The 23,943-nt window shown below is 43.4% G+C and overlaps 1 protein-coding gene across 1 annotated transcript; it reads right to left on the bottom strand.

The window, feature by feature from the left end:
- Positions 1-2,265: 2,265 nt before the first annotated feature.
- Positions 2,266-22,312, bottom strand: lonp2 (lon peptidase 2, peroxisomal). The gene is made up of 17 exons (XM_079346870.1): positions 21,763-22,312; positions 19,994-20,129; positions 18,737-18,850; positions 17,081-17,212; positions 15,704-15,826; positions 15,449-15,612; positions 14,600-14,694; positions 11,830-11,948; positions 11,577-11,716; positions 8,220-8,361; positions 7,843-7,993; positions 6,736-6,862; positions 5,851-5,993; positions 4,585-4,670; positions 3,982-4,189; positions 3,705-3,895; positions 2,266-3,323 (listed from the first exon to the last, which is right to left on the bottom strand). Exons 1-17 carry the CDS (start codon positions 21,993-21,995, stop codon positions 3,093-3,095), a joined length of 2,535 nt encoding a protein of 844 aa, XP_079202996.1. The 5' UTR covers positions 21,996-22,312; the 3' UTR covers positions 2,266-3,092.
- Positions 22,313-23,943: the final 1,631 nt, after the last annotated feature.

Raw genomic sequence — 23,943 nt, 5'->3', positions numbered from 1 at the left:
TTTTTCTACACGTGTTTTTAGTCTATAAACCTCAGATATAGATAAATATCTTTTTCCCTCCTCCTGGCCATCCATGTAAGAGGCCTGGCTGATCTTACAAACAAACTCAAGTTTGGGAAAGAATCCTCCACATCCGGCTCCCTGGCTCCAAAAGTCTCCTCCAGATAAGTCTTTATGTACTCCTTAGTGTACAGAGGAGTCATCCTGGGTCAGCGGGAGGTCGCTCTCTGACTCATTTGACACTTTTTTTTTTACATTTCTTTTCTTTGTTTTTTCAGTCTTTTTTGGGACACTTGGAGGAGAGTGTCATCCTACATTTCCTCCTCCATCGATTCTTCTATATCACCCCACTCATCTTTTTCTCCAGTAGGCCTAAAACCGGGGTTCCCCCCCGGACGGCCCCACTGGAGTACTGCGGTCAAGCCAGCCTTACTTTCGATCTCCGTGGTCAAGTCAGCCGCACTTAAATTTCATTCAAATGTTTAATAATAAAAAAGTTACACAATACCACTACACACTAATCCACACAATCCTAATCCACACTTTTAGCTTCACACAAAATGCAGTTCCAGTATTTCTCCTTTAGTTTTTTCAGCTCTGCAGTGTCCATTTGTGTGTGTGTGTGTGTGTGTGTGTGTGTGTGTGTGTGTGTGTGTGTGTGTGTGTGTGTGTGTGTGTGTGTGTGTGTGTGTGTGTGTGTGTGTGTGTGGTATCTCACGCCCCTGGGCAGGACCCTCAGCAACCGGGTTGACGTCCGCACCCAGAGTCCCAACCTCCCGTCCGTCCCCACCGGTGGCTCCTCCTTCAGCTCCTCCTCGCTGCGGACAATCGTCCCTTCATCGGCCAGCTCGCCGGCAGTAATACCACACGTCAGGATGTCAGTCAAGGGCTCGGCCCCCTTCGCAGCCGTGTCTTTGGGACAGGCCCTGGAAATGGCAGATCCACTGTCCATGATGAGCTCAGGCTTATGCAACAGTGTCTATCTTGTCTTTTCTGCTCCCTTCTCGCTCATTCACCACATCCTGAGCGTGTAAAACGTGTCTTTGGAGCTCTCCATACCTTACACCATGACGCCATGTCTGCCCCGCAACTTCAGATAATCCATAATGTGGTTGCAGAGGAGGCCTGAGTGACGGTTAAAGGCTTCCGTCAGGCAATGCAGGAAATCAGCAGCTTGCTTCTCTGGGCTGCATAACACTCCTGATAGCGCCGGTATCAGTGTTTCTGAAGAATTCGTCTCTCAGGTCTCGGGTCAGAGTAGCAACAACAGCTTCGTATTCCAGTGTCTGTGTTATTCCGGATGCTTTGCTCTTTGGTCTGGAGCTGGCAATGTTAGGGCTGTCATAACGTTGCGATGTTGGAGAACCGTTCGCTGGGCCCTGTTGACCACGGGGAGGAGGCTGGTCATCTGGTTCCGGCTGGCCTGGTTCCAATGGTGGCAGGGACGGCGGCATGGGAGGGTAGGACTCCGGGTCCGAGTCCGTCACCCTGAGGGCCTGCAATGGTGCTTGCAATGGGGCATATAAGGAGACAGGCGTGAGGTATCACTAGATTTGTACTCTCTCTCCTCGATGAGTCCTGCGTCAGGACGAGGCCGACCCCGGCATCTGTCTACATGTGCTTCTTTACGTTTACGTTTACGTGTACATGCAGACATGTTGGAGGACTGACCTGTAAAGAATTGTTGGGTGATGGTGTGAAGCGTTTATAAGTCTAACTACTAGTACAAAGAAACAGATTTGATCCTCGACCTGACACGGACCACCAGACCTCACGCTGAAGAAGTTTAGATCTCTGACATCACGGAGGAGGGATCGCAGGCCGAAGACTCTATCAAGAATGGACAGCATGTCTCCTCCTCCTCCTCCTACAAAAAGGAAGCCCAAATACACTCTACCAAAATGACATCACCAGCACCAGCGTGGACGTGTGTTGGTGATGTCATTTTGAGCCTGAGTTGCACAATAGAGACATTGTTGATGTTGATGCTACTCCACTTCATCCAATCGAAACACGCTTAACTTACAGACAAAACCGAACCAGAAAGATCCCTTTTAGTCAGTATAGTTCAACAGACACTCATGGGTTAAGAAAGTTCAATGAAACACCTGTTAGCATGTTTCCTCCTTTCTGCTCGTCCAGTACACACAGCACGGCAGGAGTCCCATTGGTCAACAGAGCTGTCAATCATTGCATTCTATATCTCACTAAAAAGAAGATGACTTGAACACAATTAGTGTGACAATAACTATAAGAAGGCAACACTGTTTGAGGAACATTTATTACATGGGTATTTATATTTTATAGTTTCATTCATCTGGTAACATGGAGAAGACTGTGCAGCCACACGCCTGTAGGGGGAGCTCTAAATCTTTTGGCTTCACTTGGGGTGAGGGGTGCTGCCGTCCATTCTTCATACAGTTCATGGATCAGAGTTAATACTGTGTGATCAAACTTGTTTTCATTTAAAATATATCTATACATTTGTACCGCCAATACATTTCAAAATCTGCAATTACAGGAAAAGAGATCCAGCAAGCAGGTGACGTCCGGCGACATTAAAGAACAAGCTGCAGGTATTCACACCATCTTAAAAGGCTTTCCACATTAGTTTCCTCCCTCACATACACAGACTATCACAGTAACTACTTTCCCTCTACATCATTCAACAAAATCTGTAATAATCGAGCTCAATCAAAAAGTGCTTTCAGCTCCAATAGGAGCTCGGCTACAGCAGAGCTTTCTCTTATATCAAAGGAGACCGCAAACAGTCCAGAAGATCTGATTCTGAATCCTAAAAGGCACCGACATGGCGACTCTCAACTTAAGCATAACATCATGAGAAATTCACTTAAAACTGCTGCTGTGCACGTCTTCAGAGCATGACTCCAACTTGATGCTACATTTACCTCAAACTAACCCTTCAATAGAAAAATAATCCCGTTGGAAAAGACAAACTCAAACAGTGTTAGAGATAAAAACAGGCCTTAGAAGAATTAAAGTTGACTGATTGGACTTATTTTACTCCCAGGTGTCGTCGGATGATTCGGTCAATCCTGCAGGTCGACTGCGCAGGAACACTTTCTTCACGTTTACAGTTTGCTGCTCAGCTGTGGGTGTGTGCACGAGCTGGCTGTCCCCGGAAAGCCTCCATCGAAGGCGGCGTTCAGGACGTCGTCCAGATTTCCGGCGGTGACGAAATCGAGGTCTGCCTTGACGTTGGCCGGGAGCTCCTCCAGGTCCTTCTCATTGCGCTTAGGGAGGATGACACGCTTCACTCCGGACCTGTGGGCCGCCAGGACCTTGTCCTTGATCCCGCCCACCTGAAGATGACAAAACAATACAGTACGTCAACACTGTGGACTTGTGTTGACTTCATGTTTCTATCTGCTACAAAGGAACTGACTGTGAATAGACATCTGTGCGGAGGGAGTCGTAATGTCACAAACAACAGCCTCTTGATGAAAAGCCTCTGTAATGGTAAACTAGTATATCTGCTCTCTGTTTCTTATCTGCAGCTTTGAGATTAAACTGTGTTGGAAAATGTTTTTGTCACCATATTGTAAGCACAAGGTGGAGGATGCTGCTCCTCTTATCCTGTGTTGATGACTGCTGTGACCGCTCAGCCCAACAGGAGTATTTGTCTTTGTACGACAGTTGAAAAAAATAAAAATAAAAAAAAATACTGAATGTGTGAAACCCACCGGCAGCACCAGCCCTCGTAGCGTGATCTCTCCTGTCATGGCAACGTCTGATCTGACCAATCTGCCGCTGAAGAGCGAGGCGAGGCAGGTTACTATGGTTACACCTGCAGAGGGGCCATCCTTGGTGACGGCGCCAGCAGGGAAATGGAGGTGGATGTCTGTACCTTCCAGTGGATCTGGACCTCCCACCACTGTTTAAAAGGACACAAACATCAGATGTATCTGCACACTCACTGGTTCGACAGACACTGTGTGTACTCCTGTGAAGGTTACGCACTGTTGGTGAGCTGGTAGGTCTTGGCGTTCGCTCGGAGCCAGCTGATAGCCAAATGGGCCGATTCTTTCATGACGTCTCCCAGCTGTCCTGTCAGAGTGAGCTGACCTTCACCTTCCATTCGACTAGCCTCCACAAACATGATCTCTCCACCCAGGGGGGTCCAGGCCAGACCGAGAGCCACGCCGGGGAGGGTGAGCCGCTCCGAGACCTTCAAACACACACTCACAAATCATCTCTCGAGCTGGTTTTGATAAAATAAATCATAAGACAAGCGAGGAAGCGTTTATGATGCTTTAAATTTCAGGAATGAATATGAAACAGAAAACGACATGACATCAGGAGAGGAAGGAGAACGAGAGTGAGAAAAGAAAAAAAAAAAGAGGGAAGAGCAGAAGGAGGATCCAAAAGAGATGAAAAAGACGAGACTTGACAGAAAACAGCTCAAAGACAAACTGCACGGTGTTTCACATTACAGCGTACGAGGCATGATGTTTTCAAATACTCGGACTTAATGAAGAGCAGCTGCTGCGGAGCTGTGAGAACTGTGCACAGGCTGCCTTCATATTCATGAGCGCTGAGGACATCTGCGGTTGTCCCGCTCACCTCCATGTCAAACAGCGGATGTCCCAGGATGTCTTTCAGGGCGACGTGATCGATCACTATCGGCATCTCTGGAGGCGCTGCTTTGTCTGAACACAGAATGAAACGAATCCCACTGAGAGCTGCTGATGGAGGGTCGGCATACAGCCAAGTCATCGTACAGCATAACACAGCACATCTGCACACAGATGCTACTTCATATTTTATTTCAGACTTTCAGAAGATAACCAACTAAAACAATCTTAAATGTATAAAAGTACTTTCAGTTACATAAACAGGGTGAAGAAAACAAACAAACATCCACACATCTCACATCCAAACAAACAGTCAAAGTGAAGGCTCAGTCTGCAGGGACTGAAGACGGTCGCTGGTTCAAGTCCCCAATTTTCTCCCACTACTTCCTCTTTGCTGTTTGAATGTGATTGGATTATTGATTAGTCACTTTACATTGAAAACAGTGTTTGATGGGTGGTAATATTTACGTGTGACCTGCGGTGTAAAAGTATGTAGTCAGAAGACTAGAAATCACTATCACCTAGTCGAGGAGAAATTCTTCATCCAAATGAAAGCAGAGGATGACTTTTCTAATGTCATTAAGAGAGGAGCCACAGATAAGGTGAGCCAGTCTTTGCTGACTACAGAGGCTTCATGATTCACTAATAAAGAGCAGCTGGTTGCACATCATCCAGCTCATTACACGGCTGCGTGGAGACGTCCTGTTGCACTTATTGGGTACCATACTTCAGACAGGCTTCAGATGCTTCGGCAGCTGACAGGAAATAATGAGTTTAATTGGCTGTGATACGACTGATTATCTCTCAGATTAAGCCTCTGAATCAATGAGCGAACACTTTGTCCTGCAGCATGCTGCCACACAGACGCTTCTGACATGCTTTTTTAAACATGAAGATTACAGCTGCTGAGCTGTATTTTTACTCTTTGTATCATCTGATTAGCTTCAATAAGTCATTGAAAGCTTGTTTCTTGTTGTTCAGACTGAAAAAGAGACCCTCAGCATTAAGATCAACTTTTTCTGTTTGGTATTTTTCGATGGAAAATGGACTTGAGCTTGAAGCACTTCATTAGTCTTCTGCCCAGTCAAAGCACTTTTACACCACAGGTCACTTCATCTACTTATCAAGGCTGCTCCTGGTGCTGTTGCTGAGAGGTGTTAACAACACTGAGTGTGATTTGATTCCTGTTTAAAGTCTATGATGCGTTTAATTTATGGGCGGATGTTTGCATACTGAGCACACTGGGGGTTCTTACCCCTCGGCTTTGTCGGGCCCTCAGGGGTCACAGCCTCCTGTGTTTTGGGGAAGCTGTGACCTTCAGCAACCTTCACAGCCACCGCTCTGCAGATCGCCCCGAACTTTCTCTCCAAAGAGCGCACGCCGGCCTCACGGGTGTATCTGAAAGGCAAAAATCAGGCCGACACAGGAGATAAAAGAAAAGTAACCTTCTGAAGTAAAACAGATTTATAAGCTGGACGTTTCAGAGACATCAAACTGGGTTTAAGGACCAGTATGACTTTTTTTATTGGGTCCGTTTAGTGTGTCTAATAGAGAAAGCCTGTTAAAGCAGCTGTTGGCTGTTTCCATAGTAACCAGAGTGCAGGGAGTGTTGTGAAGGTCTACAGGCAGCATGCTGATCCTGACCCTGCATAAGCAGCTCCATGTCAGATTGTTTTATAAAGGCAGGCTTGGTAATCTTGTTCAGATACATTAAACTAATTAACTAAATCTTTCATCCAATCAAATAGGTCAATATATATAATATATAAACAGACGCAACCAATGTGCACAACACCTCTATGACAGCTTTCTGAGACCCTCTCAAAGCGTCAGCCTCAGAGCTCACCGAGCTCTTCTTTACTGGTTAAATGTCCACGAGGATCTCTCATCTCACAGCAGCTGGAATTGAACCTCCAACTCTCCCATTGAGAGAAGACCGGCTCTTCCACTGAGCCACAGCCACTGCCATTTGACACCAGATTATCTGCTGCCTCCATTTTGACACACATCTATTTGTTTCTCTTTTAATGTCTTATAGTTGTGTGCTCCGTTTAATGTTTGTGAATAAATGGCTTCTTGTAGTTTGTCAGAAGCTTTGTTAGCTGTGTGTGTGTGTGTGTGTGTGTGTGTGTGTGTGTACCTGCTGATAATATCCTGCGTGGTCTCCTGCGGTATGTGCAGCTGTTGAGGTGTTAGTCCGTGCTGCTCCAGCTGGTTTGGGATCAGGTGCCGGTGAGCTATCTCCACCTTCTCCTCCTGAGTGTAGCCTGAAAACACAAACACATGTAGAACAGATTGGTTGATTTTCTCTTTGTCTATCAAAGTGTTACAATATTTAAATGAGTGACTAACTTGTGCAGTAAGTGTTGATGGATCAGGTAGTTTGGGAGGAGACGTTTACTAAACCCTTCAAGTCAGTGTAAAACTACAAGTGCAGCAAATGTGAAGTCCACATATCTGACTATGATGTTATTAAAATAAACATGTAATAACACATTGATGGTCCAGGAGCCAGATCAGTCCCTCAGGAGGTTTTTTAACGACCTTTTCCTTTCTGGTTCTGTGTGAACTTGAAAAACATGGAGTAGATCTGACTGCTTTAAATAAGTCCTGGACTCAGAGACACACAGGTCGAGTCCTCAGAGGATGTTTGACTGCACCGCTGTTATTTGGTTCATTGAGAGGATAACAACGAAATACACAAACTGACACACTGAAACCACGAAGGACAGATGTGACAGAAAGGCCACGACGGCGTTGTTGTTGATATATATATATATATATATATATAAAAAAAGACTCAGAAGTCAAATCATCCAATCACACTAACCGAATGTAAAGTGGCTTCGTGTTGGTTTAACGTTACTCAGCACTCCAAACGTCATGTACTCCAAACTTCTGCTGGACAATGTTTGTTAAGCTCACGGCTGCACATGAACGCAAAAAGCATCCAAAATAAAATGAGACCTCTTAGTTATCTGAAGACAAACATTAGAAATATGGGAAGGTATAATCTTTGAATTTTACAGCAAAGCACATCGTCTCTGATAACCTGTGGATGACTTTCATTCAGTGGGTCATGTTAGTCTGTGTGTGTATCCTGTTGTGATTGGATATGCAGCTGTTGTCTTCATACTACACTGCAGAAAATCGAAACACGCAGAGGCATGTTCTGAGTTAGCTTCAGATTCAAAAGCTTTTTGTTAGGATGTGTTCCTCGAGGGTGGATCTCGGAACCTAAACCCACCTGGTACCTGCAGCACCTCCATCCGGTCCAGAAGGGCTGGGGGAATGGTGGCCGTCGTGTTTGCTGTGGCGATAAAGAGAACCTGGGAGAGGTCGAAGGCCACGTTGAGGTAATGGTCTGTGAAGCTGTGATTCTGCTCGGGGTCCAGAACCTGACGGAAACATCTTATTTCAATGAATTCAACATGAAAAATATTGGCTTTTCCTGGAAATAGTGGAACGAATAGAGGAAACTAAACACAGAGAAACATAAAAGGGAGACTTGGTGAGGAAGCCTGTGAGGATGTTAATACAAGTTGAAGGTTTCTCAGAGTGCTTCGGGACATCTGTAATGATGAGGATCAAATATAGAACTGGAGGGATGGAAACAGAGCTGACCTCTAGCAGAGCAGCCGCTGGGTCTCCTTGGAGACTCTTCCCCAGTTTGTCCACCTCGTCCAGAAGGAACACGGGATTATTGACGCCCACCGTCTTCAAACCGTTGATGATGCGACCGGGCATACTCCCTACATATGTACGTCTGCAAGACAGGCAAGATTCAAACTACTGACCAGTATTTGAATACTGTAAAACAACAATCAAACATGTGATGCAGAACAAGCTGGAGGCATGAAATGTGCGGTGACAAGTGTGAATTAAAGAAACAGAATAAAACTATTTACTGTCAAACATTTAAAATAACATAAAAGAAACTACTGGATTGGACTTTTTGAGAAAGTGTAACAAATTACTTTTCTGTAGAAACTTTCATCTTTGTCTCTTGCACTCCTGCTGTTACGGTATGTCAGACACATGTTTCACATCTGGCAGTGAGAAGGCGCTCTTTCTCTCTCTCTCTCTCTCTCAGCGCTGATCACCAAGACCAGCACTGCAGCATGAAATAAACTCTGCAGCCCCATCACTTCTCTGGATCTGCATGCACACTGTGGCGTTCGCCTCAATATGACCCTTCCCCCTCAAACACCTCCGAAGACTCTGCTCGAGTTCACACGCAGTCTCACGCTGAGCCAGTTTACCCCAATCAAATGTTGACTGAAGAATAAAGAGGGTGTAACAATAAAGGAGATCTATTATGTTGGTCCATAGTGAAATACAAACATGTCACTTATGATATTGGATGTCCACACGAAACTTCTGCAAGGTTTTTTTTTTAAACACAAGATAAAAAGTTGTTGGCGTAATCCTCAGACGTGGTTTCCTGCTACTCTGTTGACAGAACCTGACCTCCGTTTTCTGGTGAGGAATTAGAGCATGCACTGAGATATTAATAATAACTATATTTATATAGCACCTTTAAAAACAACTGCTTACAAAGTGCTTGACATGTAACAACAAATACATCAACATTTAGAGAGGAAGGAGTGATGGACGGATACAACAGATACAACAGCATTTAGAGGGAACAGAGGTAAACGGATGGACCAAACTGAAAATAAAAGAACGAATAATTAGACTGAATCGGGGGGACAACATTCACACAAGTAGAATGAGGATAAAAGAAGAGATAAATGAGAGCGTCATTAAAGACAGGGGGCTCCGGAGGATCATCGGGAGCAGCCGCCATGATGGACACCCTGTCTCAGCCTAACTTTGAGCCAACCTGAGGACAGGCTGAGAGCGTGAGCTGAGGAGCCTTTTAAGCCTGTTGATGTTACTGTTACATGGCCCACCTGTCAATCATATTTCATGTTTCAAACAGGGGTTTTTGCCTTTAATAGGTCGGACAGCTGAAGAGAGAGAGGACATGCTGGGAGGAGAGAGCGGGGATGACAAGCAGCAAAGGGCCGAGGTCGGATTCAAACCCGCAGCGATGCATGTGTAACACCAGGCTTTCTGTGCCTCCATTTCTGGTTTATTATATACAACACTGCTCTCCAAACATCTAAATACAATTTCTCATCATGTGTTTTTATCTGCAGAAAATCAAAACAAAATAAATAGAGAACAAGTCAGAAGATGTGTCAGTGTATAAACACGGCAGGAGAATGTGCAGATGCTGAATGAAGACAGCAGTCAGATTTAGGGCTTCTAGTCGCTCTGAATCACCAGTCGAGGCGACACATAGTCATCATGTGTTTTGTCCACACAACGATGCGGGAACAAAAGCATTTCAGACTCTTTTCACAAATTGAATTTCCAAGTGATCCTGATTTGTGTTTTTTTTTTTTTTATACAGAGGACTAAATTATCTGCAGACGTCTCCTCCTCTCCAAACAAACACATGTGATGCTCAAAACCAATGAACACATTTGGAATAAATTAAAGTCAGATTAAAGTCAATGATACGTCGACAGGGTCGAGCTTTGGGGGCCGAGCTGATTTTATTCACGTGGCCAAAATCCCTTATTTAGATACTGGCATCATTGAAAATGAAGGAGATGTGACTTGAAACTTGAGGAGAGTTGTCAGTAGAGTTAATTCTTATGGAAACTCTTAACCAGGTAAAACATGAGGCTGGTCGAGGATTCTGATTTGGAGCTGAATTATAAAAACAAAGCTTTGCATTAACAGCCAGTTTTTATAGCTTGACTTCTAAACAACACTGACTGTCATCGGTTACATCTCATTTCAGTGACCTGTCATTACAGTGTCACACAGACCAATAATGTTTTATCATCACTGCTGATGACCCGTCTCTGTGTCCGAGCAGCTTAAGTACAGTCCTGGTCAGATTTATGTTTTCAACACCATGAGCATCGTGGGATGTCCCAATAAAAAAAAAAAACATTCTTTCACCTGCAGGACCTCAACATACACGTGTGCGTTTTTAATACTCTTACTTGTATATCACACGGGGGGCGGACTTCCACACATGCTGGAGAGATAAATTGTCTCCAAGAGATCTGGATGCATCTTAAACCAGTGAGCTCCAAATGGACTGACCGAGAAAACATCTGGTTACTCCGTTCAGACAGGAGAACCGCTTCTTTCAAGTTGAAAGAAAACTAAAGAGGAAACAGATTACTCTGTGCAAACAAGCTTCAGTGGTCATGTTGTTTTGGTCAGTGTGAAGACTATGTTTGAAATGTACTCTAAATATTTCAGCGATGGAGGGAGCGGCAGAGAGCGCTGCGCTCCAGTGAACATCACGAGAGTCTTCAGGACACGTCACACTTCCTGCTGCGGCCCGTTAGGACTGACACCTTCTTAAGTTGCAAATGTGTAAGCTACAATTTGACCTATTTTCACATTCAGAGAACACACGCCAGCATCAGGAATTTCTTCATGTCTGATGAAGGGCGAGGGCCTGAAGTGTTACATGTGATTCAGTTCTAACTAATTAGAGCCGCTTCTGGAGTGCAATACTTGTTTCCATCAGAAGGATTTCTTCCCTTTCTGCATTATTGATCCAAACACATAGAGCTGTCTGTACTATTTGAAGCTTTCGACCTCGTGCCGTGCATGAAGGAAGGATGTGAACAACAACAAGTGAAGATCCTGTGAGGCCTTTGCTGTTTTTAGTGATTTGTCCCGTGTGCTGTATTAAGGTTGTAAGGGCTCTATACTTACTGTTCATGTTATCCTACCCTTGTCAGGTGATGCAGAGATGCACAGTGTTAATGAAGAGAGAGAAACATTAACAAACTGTGCTGCGTTTGTGCTCAACAGAGGCCACGCCACTTTGCTCTGTTTGCCAGGACAGGACAGGAAGCTCTGAACATGTCGTCCTACCTGCGTGGTCTGCTTTTCTTATATTTGCACTAAATAGAGTCACCATCTGAACTGTGCTCGTACCTGTGTCCTCGGATGTCAGACTGGTCACAGACTCCTCCCAGAGAGATACGGTGAAACTCTCTGCCCAGAGTCCTGGCTATAGAGCGGCCCACACTGGTTTTACCCACTCCTGGGGGCCCGACGAAGCACAGGATGGGGCCCTAAGGACACAACAAGAAATGTACAGATTAACATACTAATAATTGATTTAATAAAATAATGGATTCTTTCTCTAACTTCATGTTTTAAAGACAGAGGGATCTATGGGAAGCACCTTCAGTGAGGTCTTTAACTGTCTGACAGCCAGGTACTCCAGCACACGTCTCTTCAGCTTGTCCATGGCGTAGTGATCGTTGTCCAGCAGAGTACGAGCGGCTCCGATGTCGAGGCAGTCTGCGGAGTGTGTTGGGTGCGGTGCGTGTGGATGAAAAGGATTGATCCCAGACAGAAATAGAAAAACATTCTTGTAAGAGAAAGGCGAGTTTCAGAAAGAGAGATGAGTGACTGTAATTTGAGAAAGTAGAGAAGGAAGCGAGGACAATAGAAAACACGTTTGCTTAAGGGGTTTTGAAAGTTTTGTGGTTTGGCAGATTTCACTCGTCTATCAAGGCCAGAAAATTCTCCCACATTGTTTGTCACAAAGATACTTCAGATTTATTTGCAGCACATGCACTGGCTCTGACCTCTAACCTGGCCTGTGAGCAGAGATTATGGTGAAGAAGCCGACTGTGGTCAGAGCAGTGCCAAAGTCTTTGCCCCTCAGTTTCAGAGGATAATGGAGCAACACAGTTCATTTGGTTTTCAGACATACTTGTGGCATTGAGTTTTAAAATCAGCTCTCCTTCAGCTCCGCGTTAGTCTCCACCAGCAGCTGAGGTAAATATTTGTATTATTATTATTATTATATTTGGTTATGTAGCTGCTAAACGCTCCACTGTGTTCGTCAGCTGGCTGACAGCATCGCTGCCATCCTGAAGATGGACGATGAAACACTTGGCTGCTGCAGGACAGTGACTTCACAAAAGTTAAAGATCTACAGTGCGCCCACAATTATTAAACAAGTGAGTATTTTGACGACGTTGTCTTTTTTATGCACATTTTCCAGCTCTAATCTGTATACAAAATTGAATGCCGATTTAAGCATACCAGGTGAAGTACATGTGTGTAAAGAGAGAGGGTGTGGCCTAAGGAGATCAACATCCTATGTCAGGCTTGCACAATTATTAGGCAGCTTCTTTTCCTTGGGCAAAATGGGAAAGATCTAACAGACTCTGAAAAGTCCAAAGTTGTCAAAAGTATTGCAGAGGGATGCAGCACTCTTTGAGACTTTGAGGCGTGATCACAGAACCATCGAACGCTTTGTTACAAATTCCCAACAAGGTCGCAAGAAACGTGTTGAGAGAAAAACCCATTAACCTTCAGTGCAACCTTCCCGGCGTGGACAAGGTGTTCAGTACTCAGAGACATGGCCAGGGTAAGAAAGGCTGAAGCCCAACCACCACTGAATTAGACATGAAATGTCAAGACTGGGCCAAGAAATGTCTGAAGACAGATTTTTCAAAGGTTTTATGGACGGATGAGATGGGAGGGAGTCTTGATGGAGCAGATGGATGGGATCAGTAAACGGGCAGAGAGCTCCAGTCCCACTCAGGCGTAAGCAAGGTGGAGGTGGGGGACTGGTGTGGGCTGGTATTATTAAAGATGACCTCGTTGAACCCTTTAGGGTTGAAGATGGACTCCCAAACATACTGTCAGTTTCTAGAAGAAACTTTCTTCAAGCAGTGAAGGAGAAAGCCTGCATGGTTCAAACAGACCATGGTGTTTGTTCATCCAAATGCTCCACTGCTTGGCGAGCCAGTAAAGGCCTGAAAGATGAAAAAAGACTGACATGGCCTCCTTCCTCACCTGACTTAACCCCCCTGAGAACCTGTGGGCTCTTATTAAAGGAGAGCTTTACAGGGAAGGAAAGCAGTACACCTCTCTGAGCAGTCTGGGACGCTTTGGATGCTACTGCACAACAAGCTGATCGTCAACAGATGAAGAAACCGACAGACTCCACGGATGGACGGCTCCTGAGTGTTATTGAAAAGAAGGGGGGTTATATTGGGCACGGATGTTTTGTTTTTGAAATGTCAGAAATGATTATTTGTAAATTTTGAGTTGTTTTATTATTATCACTTTAACAGATGAAAATAAATAAGTGAGATGAGAATATGTCTGACTGTCATTGAGCTGCATAATAATTCTGCACACTTTTTTTAAATTGTTGTGATAGCCAACACCTCACTTTTACTTCTTTAAATATTTAGGTTGGAGTTTTATTAACATTTTGGATTGATCAACAGCACTGTTAAATGAATCCCACACAATACAACCTCCCCAATAATTGTGCACTAAGTGTGAAAACAGTCAAAGTTATGAGGCTGAGAAAGAGATCTTAAGATGCTCTTCAGGAATAAGACTAACTATTGGTTATCAGATCTTCAATATAAATATATTCACTTCTTAAATATCAAGTTTGTGGAATTGACAACACTGTAGTCTCAGTGAAGTCACACTTTAGGTTCTGAAACTTTGGAAGCCACAGGATGCTGGTCGCCATATTGGAAACATAACACCCCCGTACTTTCTGTCTAAAGACTAAGAGATGGAACTGAGGCACCTTCAATGTGTCCACCCGTCTGCCACCATCATAAAAAATGTCTTCCTAACTCTTAGCTTTAATAAAAATAAAACCTTACCCCCTGCACTGTGTACTGTACCAATAGAGAAATGAACTGTGATTCAGAGTTGGGCACCGGACGTTGCTGCTCGCTCTGAACGTTTCTGTTCTGCTGACTGTTCTATAAATGCAATAATTCACCACCATTAGCTCACCTGCAACACAAGTGACACATTTATAATGTGTCTAACAATGCAAACACACAACTTCACACTTTACTCTTATTGGCAGCTGAGGAGGATGAAAACGTCTCGTACAATAACTGATGCAGTGTTTTACACAGTTTTGAATCTCTGCTTGGCCGCCTTTCACTCGTATTCACCTTTAGTGCTTTTGCTCCATGGCAGCTCCACCATCAGATCCAAGTAGTTTCTGGTGAGGGCGTACTCCGGCATGGACTGAGGCATCTTCTTCAGTCTGAACACAGATGAATGAGATGAGCTTTAACATTGGTTCATCAGATCGGTACCTTGTGCAGACATTGGTCAAAGTTCTTACAAACTGGTACAGATGAAGGACTTTCTTTGTTCCTTTTTTTTAGAGCACGTGTCATTATTGTCTGTCAGGACCTAAAAGGTCCCATATTCTGAGTGTTTTCCAGGTGTCTTGTGCATGAAGACACACATGTGCACAAACACAAGGTCCGCGGAAACGTCCTACGTCCTCATGTTAGCAGTAGCTCCATGTAACGCTCGGCCTCTAGCCCCCCCCGGATGAAATTCGCCAGTGTGATATCACGGATCCAAGCCTGTTGGCTCCTTGTAGCCAGACCAAACTCATGTTGCACGCCCATGTGACAGCCCTGCTGAGCGACTGACCAATTACAACAGAGTGGAACAGCCGACCAATCAGCTCAGACTAGGCCCATGTGGAGACCCTGATCATGCGGGATTCAGAGCGGTGCAAACACAGGCAGATGAGAGAGCCTGCATGGAGCGGCAGACACTTTGTTCGAACATTAGCGATCGTGAACGTACTTCAGTCGGCACATAATTGAAATATATGAACCCCAAAAAGGGCAGAATATGACACCATTTCAACCAAAATCTTACAAAGTGGCTCTGGAGGAAATCACCTGCCCTGCCTGTAAGTAATAAAGTGAAGACAGATGAGTGAGTTGGATTGCTGCAGCAGGAGAGAAAGAGAAGGTTTCATCTGAGCTAAAGTTCACCTCTTCAGCTCCTTAACACAAACTTTGAGCGCAGCTTCAGGCATGTTGGCTCCGTGGACCTTCCTCTCCAAATTCACAGCGTCATTACCATCCTCATCTTCATCTTCCTCATCCAGATTGAACTGCCTGCCCGGGAGCACTCCACCTTTACGCACTGATAGCGCCTGAATGGCACAGAGCACTGAGTCAGTCGTACTCATATTTGAGTGAATTGGCTTCCTGAAAAGGGAATGGAGATGTGAAGGTGTTCGTTACCCTCTTCTCATTGTCAGGACCTCTCTTCCTGGTTTTCTGCAGCAGTTTGAGTCCGTCGATCTGCCTGTTCAACAAGGGCAGAGCCTTCTTAAATCGCTCCTCCAAGCTCACAGCTTCCAGGACCTCCAAAGGACGAGACAAAAAATACATGTAAAAATCACAAACATGGAGGCTATAATACCATCACTTATACAGCACACTTCATAAACACACAAACTGACGACTAATAAAACAAACACGGCAAACAAACAGGTATCTGAAATAAGAACGAGATACATGTGCGTAATCAAAGGACAAGCGGCGGGTAGAGAATCCCCCCATCCCAACCATGAAGAGAGAAAACTGTACGTGAACAGAGTCTGGACACAAGAGACAGGAAACAGAGAGGGCAGAGTGAGGTCACAAATTGGTTTCTAAAGAGGCGTTATGAAGCCGAACAATGGCGGCCTTTGCGCTCTGATGTCATCTTAACCCATAGTGTAACTTGCAAAAAGTACAAGTGAGAGCCGGCTTGAAGCCTCTTGTCAAACATGTGCATATAAAAATGTATGCAAAAACTCTCAGCTGTAATGTTGTTAAAACAGACTTGATATGAAAAATTACCCCGCCACTGTGTTTCTACACTGAAATCAGCCAAATATATATGATTCATACCAAATCTGTTTTTATAGGCTTTACAAAAATTAAAAACATGTTGATTTTGGGGTAAAAACAGGCGTTTTATTCTGGGTGTTAATGGGACTTTCTTGGCTTTTGAGGCCAGCCTCAAGTGGACACTTGAGGAACTGCAGTTTTGTACACTTCTGCATTGGCTTCACTTTACAATACTGGAAGAGAGGCCGCCCATAAGGGGGGATAAAGGGGAAAGCTTTCTTGGGCCCAGTCACATTAGGGGGGACCATGGAGGCTAGCAGAAACATGATGCACCCTAATTTCAAGTTGCAATGACCACTTTTATATTACACCTAAATACTCACTGTTACCTCTTAAAAGCAAGAAAAACAAACGTTTATGTGTTGATGCTTCATTCAGACTCAGCCTGTTTTAAAATCTAAAGCCCCTCTTCGTGAAATTATATGAACTTCTCTTTTGGTAATGTTTCTTATGTTGGGGGGTCCAGAGGGAGCTAATGTTAGCCAGGAGGCTAGTGCTCACTACTGATCGATTGTGCATACGTTGGTTTAAATCAGATCCCTTTAACTAGACCTTTCAGAGGTTTCTGGTTTCCATTTCTGCAGGAAGGCCTGACAGGAAGTATACTGATGGTTATGAAGATTTTTGAAAAATGTACAAAACTTGTTTTTCTTTCAACATCAGTCACATCCCATGACTCCCATGTTTGAAGTTTGGATTACAAAGTGCTTGTGGTCGCTTTACCTGGAGCTTCTCACTGTTTGAGGTGCGAATCATGGAGGCAACCACATCAGGAAGGGTTTCTCTGGGAAGACTGTCCAACAGACGCCTGAACTTCGCCACCACAGGAACCGACATGTCCAACATACCCAACAACTAGACAAACACACACAGACAGAGACACAGTGGGATTTGATTTACAGACACTCCTGAATGCTGTTCCTCACAGCCGGCTGCTGTCACGTTAAATCACACGATTGCTGCTGGAATGGTTAAGACAAGTGTTGCCTGCTTCTTGTTAAAAAAAAGAATGAAAGATATATTTCAACATTGGAATTCTTTCCAATAGAGTTTCCAAGAGTTCACATCGAGAGTTGAACTACTTCTGGCACACTGGACTGTAAACCGTGAACCTTAAGACAGACGAGAAGCATCTTGATGCCTTTTGATGAACTGGTGAATGAGCTCGTGAGTACTTTGAGTTCCAGTGCAGGTGCTCCTACAGCACAAGGCCCCGTCCACACGTAGCCGGGTATCTCACAAAACAAAGATATTTGTCTACGTTTTGGCCTCTCATCCGCACGAAAACGCAGATTAATGGCATCCAAAACGAAGCTTTTAAAAACCTCTGACGAATTCTCCGTTTATGCGTTTGCATGTGGACGTCAATAACCGGGGTTTTTGCGTTTCAAAACGTCACTGCCTGCGACCAAAACATGTTCTTATGTCACATATGCGACCTGTGTTTACATTCGGAAACAGTGTGAATGTGCTTAAAGAGGCACTTCTGCCGTTACGTGTGGATGAAGTTTTTTCTATGTCGTGTGTACGTACAGGTTTTTCTTTTAGAGGGAGGGGGCAGGATATTCGTTTTTACAAAAACCCGGCTATGTGTGGACAAGGCCTCAGATGGGAGGACCAAAGTTACGCTGAAGGAAACGTTCCTGTTGAAAGGCTGTATTTAGAGGAGATGTAAGTCTCCCATCTGTCTGCTCAGTTGACTTAACATCCAGTACGGAACGAGCCATTATATTACTCATTTTAAACACTTAGAAACCTCAGTGGTCTTTGAATGTGTCTGTGGGCAGATTTTCTAGACTTAAGTGTGTTATCTCTTACAGCATGTTCCTGTCAGGATCATTCACGTTTACGATGAGTGTGGCCTGTTTCTTATTATAAAGAAAAAGATAAATTGCAACATTCCTGAGCTTTCCCACAATTTAAAGGTTTGCAAATCCCCAGATGTGCCCTGCAGATGATACGATAGACAAGAGTGACATGAGATAAGATAAGAGAAGAGTTCACTCATGTGTTGGAGTTTTTAAAAGAGATTTTTACTTTAAAGGCAGGGTTGGTCAGATTGTCTTTGTTCCTTTTTCAGGGCACATAAGATCTTAATTACTGTAAGGACATGAATATAATTTCAACCAATAACTTAAAAAGTGTATCTGGAGGAAATGACCTACCCTGACTTTAAGTTGTGTGTCTGCCCATATGTGGATGTAGAGTTTAGTAGTCTATGAAAAACATCAGTTAAAGCAGGAATGTTTTCAGATAACAATTTTTTTTTGTTTTCTTTTTGCCTCTTAACAAAATCGGATCCTTTTAACCTCCATAAACACATACACAGTATGCAACACACACACACACACACACACACACACACACACACACACACACCTGAATTGCAGCCTGGTAGAACTTCTGCGACAGCTCTCCAAGCTCTCCGTCTGTTACGGTGAGCCCCTCTGACGCTGGTGTCGTGTACTGCTCCAGGTTATCCAACTGCTCCACCTGCGACGTTAATAATCAGACAGAGAGGAACACGCTGAAATCACACACACACACACACACACACTAAATATTTGTCTTTGTCTTCCTGTCTGACATACTGAACACTCGTTTCACTGGAGCCTGCCGAGCTGTACTGCAGCTTTGAGAACATTTCACAGGAAGTAACAGCAGGAGGAGATTTAAAGACCCCTGCAGAGTTTTCAACCACATGGAAGCGTTATAAAGAAGGACTTTCTGAAGGAACAGATACAAGCATTACGTCGTTGACAGGAAGACTCCAAAGGACATCTTAATGCCGGGTTGCACTTGTTACTCTCTCACTGTGTACCAGGAGGTGTACTGACTTCCAGCTCTGCAGGTGATCCGGTCTATCAAGACGTCTCTCTCCTATACTGTATAAATCCTCCCTCTACTCGTCTCCCAGCCGGCTGTGCTCTCCTTTGTTTCAGAACATGCATGCTTATTTGGTGTTCAGAGATGTAGGGTTGCCAGCTCATTTGTTTTCTCCTGTATTGTTTGTGTTTTTGGTTTCATGTTACTTTGGCTACCTCTCAGCTACAATTGTTTTCTTTCATTGGCCTGGCTCGAGCTGAAGTTTATCCGGATTAATTCCTTTGTTGATCCAAAACCAAAACTCATTTCTGATAGATGAACTGTTAGACTCTCGGTGGCTGCTTGGAGCTTCAGACAAATGGATTTATTTTTTAAATGCTGTCTCTTGTCCACCCCTTGAGCAGCATGTCATGCACGCACATGTAGGTTCACACATGTTAGCATGTGATGTGAATCACTGCCCTGTCACTAGCGTTCCCCTGAGCAACATGTGGCTTTCACTCTCTGAGACCCAAACACTTCGTGGAAGATGTAAACAATGCAGGACTTCAAAAACTTCCAAACTTGGCTGAGCACATGTTTTTGGAAAAGGGGAAACATTTAACACATTTAAGGGACACGCTTAATGTTCTTGGTAAATAACAAAGAATGAACACATCGTTTTTACTCTTCACTGTAACTTTGCCAAATGTTGCATAGTGCTCAGGAGGGATTCATGTACAGTCTTTTACCTGCTTTTTTTGTAAAGTGTCTCATGATAACATTTGTTATGAATTGGCGCTATCCAAATAAAGAGTGACTGATTGATACCTCTGCCAGGACAAAGGGTCGCTCCTTCAGCAGACTCGTCACACTGAAGCGGCACAGTCCGGTGATCAGGAGGGTGTAGTGGGGCTTCGGCCAGTTACTGCCCACCACCTGCACCGCGATCCCCGCCGTGCCGATTCTGCAGGGAGACAGAGGGCGAGTGAAACAGAGGAGACAACTTGCTGGACAGAAGGTGATGTCATCACGCAACGTAATGTGAAGGGACTGTGTCGCCAATAAATAAGAGGCTCAGAGCCCAGCTTTACCGCTACATGATGTACGAGACCCAGATCACCTATTAAAAAGCTTCACAACATGAATCATCATGAAACAAATGATGTCTTTTTGTAACTACAAACTAGCTATCAAACTCTGGTCTCTGATTTCACGACTTTACTTCTGCTACTTCGCGTCGTTACCTGCTTTGCCAAAACATGCTGTGTGGGAGACCTCAATGTTTTAATTCAAACAATGTTCATCAGAAATGCTTCTGAGCTTTCAAAGGACTTTTTTTAGTGTGACAGCTCCAATGATTTGTAAACAGCTGAGCAGCAGACGAGCAGGAAGAAATTGGCTTGGACTTTAATGACATGTAAATATAGAGCTGTCAGAGTTTAGGTTAAGAAGAGACATTCTACAAACACAAGAGAAACTGCGCAATATGCAAAGAAATCACAAACAGGATATGTTTGTGATTACAGGCTAACAACACATTGATTTAATGTGAATTTCCAGCCACCGCAGAGTGGATGAATGCAGATGTGTGTGTGTGTGTGTGTGTGTGTGTGTGTGTGTGTGTGTGTGGGGGGGGGGGGGGTTGATTCAAATGAAAGACGTGTATTTTATAAGGGAAAAACAGATTGCATAACCATAAGCTACATCTATGCCACGTTACTGTGGTCTAGCGTCAAACAAAAGGCATAGGGATTTCTTATAATGTTCTATTCAATTTAAAACATTAATGTTCTGTGATTAAATGTTCTGAATAAGACTGATGACACTTTTAAGAAGCTGTGTGAGGTTTAAGTGCAGAACTACAATTATGCAACATTATCAAAGGGTGATTATATAAGTAAAAAGCCTGTTTCGTATCTTTGCCTCTGATCAAAGCAAACTGTGTCAGAGAGACAAAGCGGTGCTACTTGTGTTGTAAGCAGGCTGGTAAACTGCAGAGGAGAGGTTAAAGTCCGCGTCTCAGTGCATTGACCATGTGTGTTACTTTTTCAGGCAGGTAAACTCTAGACTTTTCTAGAAAAGATAACATGGGCTGATATGGACTATGACACTTAAAACTACTTTAACTAAACAGTACGAGTTCTAGTTTGCAATGTTTGAAATGGGGACACAAATATTATGAATGAAAGTCAGTAAGAGAAGCAAAACTCATTTAAACTCTGTGTGGTCGGAAGTGAATCTGTGTTTTTTTTTATTTAACAAGTGTATTATCAAATGTATAGCGACAACCCTGTTTCAAACTTTAGAGTAAAGGTTGTTAGCAGCCTTATATCAATAACAGTGACAGCTTGGAAGAGGTCCCCGCCCCAGGTTTGAACATCCTATCCTGCCAGCTGGTTTGTGTCAACAACAGTAACAACAGTAACAACAACAACAACAACAGTAACAGCAACAACAACAACAACAACAGTAACAGCAACAACAACAACAACAACAACAACAACAACAGTAACAACAACAACAGTAACAGCAACAACAACAACAACAACAGTAACAGCAACAACAGCAACAACAACAACAATGTGAGTGTGTGTTACTTGTGCAGCGTGGGGAGGTCGTCGGTGTCGTGATCTGGATCTCTGGTGTTGGGGATCACTCCTATGATGGTGCTCTTGAGTGAAGTGCCCTTAAGCAGCCGCTGGCTGACCAGCTGCATGTTCCGCGGAGAGTCCAGGCTGAGCCTGACGGTGGAGCCCGGGAGCAGCACTCCTTCATGGGTCAGCAGCAGGGGGAGGCGGCTCGGTATCTGAATACCAGCGCCCGAAGCCATGTTCCGATGTCTTCAAACACCAGGTAGCAAATTGTGACACCAACAACTCTCCTGCTTGACTCACCTTTGTATCTTTGCACACTATCTTTCCGGGTGGTATTTCAAAATAAAACCCTTATTCGTGACCGTAGCATAGTTTAAACTACAACATGAAACTAATACCGAGAGCGGTTGTTCAAAATCATGTTCCTCAACTGAAAATGAAATAAGCCTTGTTTTAAAGCACCGTAACGTCCCTATTTCTTCTGAAAACAGCTTTTTGAACTCCCATCTGAGCTCTTACTTTCTTGACTTCCTGTTTTGCTGGATGAGCTACGGTAAGTCCAGAAGGTCAAACCGTGCATGTTTGCATTGCAGAGAACAAACTGTTAAAGCGCTTGTTAGTTTGTCTTTTCCCCCTATCTTTTAAAACATACAGCTTTTGAAATATATTGTCTTAACCAGTGAAAAAATAACATAGCACACGACAAGTACTTGAATACCTGCTGTTCGTTAAACGTAGATTATAGGCCTGCAGCAATTTTAATCATTAAATTGTTATTGTGCGAGTTTATATATATATATATACATCCAATCCAACAGTTTATACTGTTTTGGTAATACATACCAAATTGATTGAAATTGTGTTCATCATGAATGTATTATATAACTTGTTACATAACTCAGTTTCATGTCATTACAGTGCAAGATGCATTTAGAGAAAAAGTTATGGCCAACAAGTGTTTGTCACACATGCAAAAATAGTGCAAGAAGAAACTTATTAAAATAGCAGTTTAGAACATTCACTATCTTTAATATGAACTGGACTCTTGGACACAAAGTTAGTTGATAAAAATAGCAATTTAATTTGTATTTCTTTAATAAAAGTACTGTCAAACGGCATAATACATTCCCAAAAAATAAATAAATCTTATATATTGCGTATAAAAACAAATATTTCTAAAGACCACAGACAACAAACTCTCATGTTTTAAGTCATAATCTCTTCTGTTTTGGTAAGGCAGGTGTGGGAATTATTGAGTTGTCATTAGAATAATGGATTTATGAATACACCCTAAAATGATCTTACGGTTATAAAAGACAATCATACAGTTGAATACGATTGATTAACAAAAGTACACTGATTTCATTGAAAGCTTTACACACCAATAGTTATTGTTCTTCCGTTCAATCCTTGCAGAACTTCTCATGAGGACCAAGTTCATCTCAGACATTAAAACTCCACCACTCCACTACACCAATGTGACTGAACATCATCAAAAATGGTTACACAATAAGGCTGTGAAGGCTTCAACATGCATCAGCTGTAAACTGTAACATTCACACACAGTATTACAAAGTTTACATAGTGCAGTCCTGGGAGTCTGAACCAACAGTATACAGTATGGTATAAATAAAGGGAAACCATTCATCAAGTTGTGTGGCTGATAGTAAATCATGTAATGCTTACATTTCTGTAATGTAATGCATTCAATATAAATGTAATGATTGATATTTGATTGGTTTATTTACTCATTTATAAATTGTTTCACTTTTAATGTGTTGACTTTTAAAACTGAAGAAGAAAACCAATAAATCAGGAATAAAAATGGTATAATGAGAAACTTCAGTCGTACCAGATATAAGACTAGTTATTATTACGACAAACCAACAGGAGTCGCATCAGTGGAAGCTGCCAAGCAAATGGGTTCAGATATCACTGATTCTACCTCACCCAAAAAGCATCTGACTAATAGCATCCATTAGCAAAGAGAGAGATGTAAGAATGAAGAGAGGTTTCGGATGCAGAGCTGGCTAAACACTGAAGCTTCTTTCTCTACCACATGGTAATCTGAGTGCATCAACTTTCGGGAGGAGGAAGAGCGGTGGAACACTCGGATGTTGTAAAGTTTTTCTGCAGTACCAATTTTACATGCTAGGTTTCCAATTTAAATATTGGCCCTTTACA

Source organism: Symphodus melops (genome assembly GCF_947650265.1).
Source record: "Symphodus melops genome assembly, chromosome: 6".
In the NCBI taxonomy this organism is placed as follows: Eukaryota; Metazoa; Chordata; class Actinopteri; order Labriformes; family Labridae; genus Symphodus; species Symphodus melops.
This window is presented reverse-complemented; position numbering and strand designations above follow the sequence as displayed.